This window comes from Echiichthys vipera (genome assembly GCF_963691815.1).
Source record: "Echiichthys vipera genome assembly, chromosome: 15".
NCBI classification, from domain to species: Eukaryota; Metazoa; Chordata; class Actinopteri; order Perciformes; family Trachinidae; genus Echiichthys; species Echiichthys vipera.
Genome location: NC_139840.1, coordinates 23,039,768 through 23,045,217, shown reverse-complemented (window position 1 = coordinate 23,045,217; position 5,450 = coordinate 23,039,768). Strand labels below are relative to the sequence as shown.

Here is a 5,450-nt window from a genome sequence, read left to right as displayed (position 1 = left end):
TTTTCTGAATACCAAATGATGTCTGTGTCTTTAGGCATGCTGTGTATCTTCATCAGGCTGGTTTTATGTGTCCATACAGTATACTAAAAACAAACGTATTGATGCTATATCCTGTTAATCCAGTCTGATGTCCTATAAAAGAAGCTACGCAGAAACATAAAGCAGTGGAGATGTAAATGTTTCCCATGAAGATGCACAAGCAACGAGGAGCATTGGAGCATTCTCAAACTCAGCTTGAAGACATAAGAAGGAATCACTGACTTGATTAGAAATTAAAGCAAAAAAGGAAAACAGCTGCCAACCGCTCACTTACTTTGTTCTTTGAAGCAGCTCAGATACCCAATTATTTTCTCTTTATTTCACTGTAAAGGTGAGTGGGTGGATGTAACATAGAGGGTGAGAAATAAGCAGAAGGAACGGCGGGAGAGAGAGAGAGAGAGAGAGAGAGAAAGAGGAAGAGAGAGAGATAGATCCGTCCATACACTGGCTTGGTTACAAACAGACTGCCATGCTGTGAAATAATGTGATAGGAGAGCAAGAGAACGAGGATTTTTGACCACATAACGACACTCCAGCCGGGAGGAAACAAAGTGTTTCCACCTGATATGGAATACGAGATTGCTCAGACGGAAACAGGTGATCATCTATTTTTCTTTCTATTCACTTAAAACACTAGGTTTGTGCTGCACACTGAAGATAGTCGGGTCATTATAGAACACTTGTTTTAAGGCGAATTGTTGGTAATTTTGCAATAATGTGAAATCTTCTGTGCAAGTTTTATTAAAGCTAAGAAAATGATGTTTCCACACATGCTGTTGCTTATCTTGGTCAAAGATAAATCATGTGTGGTATTTAAAAATGTATTGTTTTAAACTTAATGGGATCAGAAATCACTCTAATCCCCCGATTTAATGTTTCATTTATATGAGTTAATCAACAGAAAGGCTGTTGAATGTGAAGGGAACATAATGCATAAAAAAGTGACATTTTCTTATGTAAAGCTACTAAATTTGTACCTATAAGTGTGAAACGAAAGTGAGAGAAAGAGTGTGTTTGTGTGTGTGTGTGAGGGAATTTGTGTTCTGAGGGAGGGGGGGGGGGCTACGTATAAAAGACAGATGGTCACAGTGGAGTTGTTCCCCCACACCCTCTCTCTTTCTCGCTCCCTTCTGGGTCCTACCTCCTTTTCCTGTCACCTCTCCAGAATCTTACCTCATCTGTTTTTTTCTTCCCTCACCTCTCATCAGCGTATTTAATCCCCCCTTCCTTCCCTCCATCTCCATCTCCATCTCCATCTCCGTCTCCATCTCCATCAGTTAAAGTCTGAACTCGGATCTTTGCTCACTTTGCTGATCCTTGTCTTTGCAAACCCTTTCCTCCCTTTATTCCCAGCGACGTCTCTTCTGCAGTCTTGTCAGGTTTTTTTGCTGAAGAAATCAACTTGAAACTACCAAGAGATCTTTTCGTGATTGTCATTCTGGCCCCTGCTGACACGGCACGTAGGACACTGAAGAGATTTGGGATTTGTGGGGGCAAACAGGAAAACCAGAAAGACAGACAGGGAGGAAAGGATTGACAGCTATGGCCAGTGAAGAATTCTGAGTATTCTCTGAATATTATCATCATATCTGAGTTATATCTGCTGGGTTTTTTCTGCGTGCATATTAATGTACTTCAGCCAGAACTACAGAGAGAAAGTTTGGAACATTTTCATGAAGACAGTTTATTTCACTAAAGCATGTTTGTTTTAATTTTAAGTTCAACTTCTCTACAGTAGAATCAATCAGAGATATTCGACTAAAACATCCCAGGATGCACCCCGTCTCCTCCGACCTCCCCGTACTGTTGTGTGTGCTCCTGTTGTGGGGCCCGATGGAGTCCAGGGGCCAGAATGACACAGAGCCCATCATCCTAGAGGGGAAATGCTTGGTCGTGTGTGACTCCACTCCTTCATCTGAGCCCGCCGGAAACGCCCTGGGCATGTCGGTCCGCTCTGGCTCCGGCCGGGTGGCCTTCTCCGCCAGCCGCCAGACCAACCATGAACCCACAGACATGAGCAACCGCACCATGATTATCTATTTTGATAATGTGAGTATGTGGCTGCTCGTGTGTCTTTAAGTTTCAGCTAAAAAAAGGACCATTCTTGACATGAGATGACTTTGAAAATATGTCCATAATTCAGAGATTGGGCCGTATGCAGGTTTTTTTTTAGCCCTCAAAGGCTGTTGGGAGTATCACCTGAGGACGTGGGTGCAAAGAAATACATTTAAATATATTGTTTACAGCAGTCTTGAAGTGGTTAACCGTTAGATGACTGAAACCAGATTTTCCCACTTAAAATACATGGATACAAAAAGTATGAGACCTTTATCACATGGAGCAAATCCCATACTTGCTGAGGCTCCAAAAACCCATATTTGTAAATTGATGGAGTCCTGTCATGGCTTTGTTCATACAATGAGGCTTATTAATCAGTGGCCCTCCTACTCTTTCACACCGCCTATATGCTCATCACATAGCCCACACAATACTTAACATCTTTCCCCAGGAAGGCCTGAATATCACCTGTGTTTTCCGTCTGCTATTATATTAAAGAGTGGATCATTACTACTATATTTTTCTTTTTTTGCTTCCCTTCCTTTTCTGAAAGGGTGTTTTTATATAGATATTTTGGAGTGGTTGTGGAATATAAAGCGCACATATATCATATACTGCTGAAGAAGGAAAAAGAAAGTAATTGTGAGAAAGTGTATATTTTCTATGGTTGTTAAGTCGATCAGTTTTCCCCTCACAGCTTCTGTGAGCTCTACTAGTATTTCACCGTCTCCTGTCAATAAGATGCACGTACGATTAGAGTTCTGACAGTGAGGAAAATGCTAACGAGGTAAACACCGGGCTCTCAGACTCACTGCAGATGTGCTGCATGGGCTGCATTTTTAGATATCTAACTGCATGGACAATAATAAATGACAGAAGCACCCTCCTCCTTTTTTTTCTCCCTCTTTTGCTGTTGCATCAGATTTTGGTGAACGTGGGCACTCATTTTGACCAAGAGAGCAGTGTTTTCCTGGCACCAAGAAGAGGAGTGTACAGCTTCAACTTCCATGTTGTAAAGGCCTACAATAGACAAACTATTCAGGTACAAAACCTTCAATGTAGTTTTCATTAGAGTGGAGCGACATGCACTCTCTAATCCAGGGGTATCAAACTGATCCAGTAAAGGGCCGCTGTGGCTGCAGGTGTTCATTCCAACCAAGCAAGAACACACTGATCCAACAAATCAACTGTGTGAAGACAATTCAGGCGATTGCATGACTCAAGTCAGGTCTGTTTTTGCTTGGTTGGAATGAAAACCTGCAGCCACAGGGGCCCTTAACTGGATCACTTTGACACCCCTGCTCTAATCCCTTTATTGCTGGATTGCTTTTAAACTAAATCTCCATTCTATTTACTGTCCTATGCCTTGTTCATCTACCTGCATTGCATTTTTATTGAATTGTATTTAAATGCACCTGTTGCTATTGTATGTTATTAATTCATTATGTTAATTTCCCTCCCATCTATCTATCTTATTGTCTCTCTCTTAGGTTAGCCTGATGTTGAACGGCTGGCCAATGATTTCAGCCTTTGCTGGGGACCAGGATGTGACCAGAGAAGCTGCCACTAACGCCGGCCTGGTGATTATGGAGAAGGGGGATAAGGCCTACCTCAGACTGGAGAGAGGCAACCTGATGGGAGGCTGGAAGTACTCCACCTTCTCTGGTTTCCTGGTCTTCCCCCTGTGAGGAAAGGTGGTTGAAAAGGGTGACAGGAGGAGAACTGGATGGAGCAGTAGTGAGAATGAGGTGGAGGTGGATGCGGAGGGGCTTTAATCTGTAACTCTTTATACAGCGCATGAAAGGATGGTTTATGCAAAAATAAGATGAAGCAAATTACGATCAACCCTAACTGGGGACCAAAAGAAGAGGAGGAGAACAGACACATTCATTTAGCTGTGGATTTAATTTGCTCTTTTTCTGTGTTTACCTATTTGTTGGGTTTGTATTAACTTAAATTGTGACAAACTTATGAAGTAACGTTTGAAAAAGTGCTGTGCTCCACATGCATAGATGTCTACATGGCATCCTGTCTAGCTAACAAACTTGCCCTTTGATATGCCGTGTCGTAGGACTGATGCTCCTCTAATATGCCTGTTAGTCTCCTGCAACACATGTTTATTTACCCAGAACTTTCTATTGAGGGGAAAAGATTAAAATAAAGTCATATAAAGTTGAGTCAGTATCCCTTTTTATGCATGCATTGTCAAATATTATTTCAAGACTAATTCATGAACATACAAAATAATTGATACTCTATAATAGATACGAGGAGTGATGCGGGAAACAGTATTTCTCCCTCCTCTCGTGGTACTCTACCCGATGCCACGGCAGCTGTTTGTAAATATAGCTCTCACCAGCAGAGTTTGCGTTGGCGTGGACCGAGCAGAGCAGCAAGGGGCAGTGTGTGTGTGTGTTTGTGTGTGAGTGGTGAATGGCTATTACTCCTCGCAGGGCCGCAGACAGATGGAGGCCTTGGCGAGCAGGCAGGCGCTGCTCTACAGGGCAGCCATGGATAAAGTGTGGTGCGTTGTCACATGTAGTCACTCATGCTTCCCTGGTTCATGACCACCTCGCTCTCTTTCCTTCTTTGACTGTCTTATATATTAGAATCACACCTGACCTCAGATCCTATGCCGAAAATTAGAGACACTTTTCAAACTATATGTGTCAATGTTACAAAGTTGGGCAGGAAAATAACTGGAACTGAGGTGAAAAGTATTGTACAAATTAATGACAATAATAAAATTAATTTGGCCTTGAGGATACTGGATGATCCATTTCACCCTCTCTTCCCTGAGTACCCCCCTCTCCCCTCGGGTCTGCGTTACAGAATGCCTCATATCAAAACTAACGGAGCACAAGCATCTTTTGTGCCAACGAGGATTCAGTTGCTAAACAGGTTGAATTCACGTAGAGATCCACCCTAAAGTATGCATTATGCGCTTTGAATGTTTTGTTTTTTATCTTTTTTATACTGTCTGTTTTTATTCGTCTATAATTTGGTCTTTTATTGTCTGAGTGTGTGTGTGTACACGGCTGTGTACGGTTTAAGGTTTATCTTAAAGCTCACACATATTTGTGCCATTTACAATGAGAACAAAAAATGGTAAATATGATATAAAAACGAGCCCCAGACCCAGAGGGACCTGCACCAGCTGTAGGTTCCCTTTTTGAGTCTTAATATCACTGATTGTAATTTGTAATTGTAAAATATTAAGTATCATCTGACATATAAAGGGCCTTCATGTGGGTTTTATCGCCTGATCTTGAGGGCCTGTTCTTATTTCTGATTTGAGACTTTAATTTCAGCTTATTTTACACTTACATGGTGCATATTAGTATACACATACA

General features: G+C 41.9%; 1 protein-coding gene across 1 annotated transcript; it reads left to right on the top strand.

The window, feature by feature from the left end:
* Positions 1 to 1,812: 1,812 nt before the first annotated feature.
* Positions 1,813 to 3,785, top strand: cbln12 (cerebellin 12; the record flags this gene model as incomplete). Its single annotated transcript, XM_083928411.1, has 3 exons — positions 1,813 to 2,088; positions 3,020 to 3,139; positions 3,588 to 3,785. The coding sequence occupies 3 exons, from the start codon at positions 1,813 to 1,815 to the stop codon at positions 3,783 to 3,785; spliced, it is 594 nt and encodes a 197-aa protein (XP_083784537.1).
* Positions 3,786 to 5,450: the final 1,665 nt, after the last annotated feature.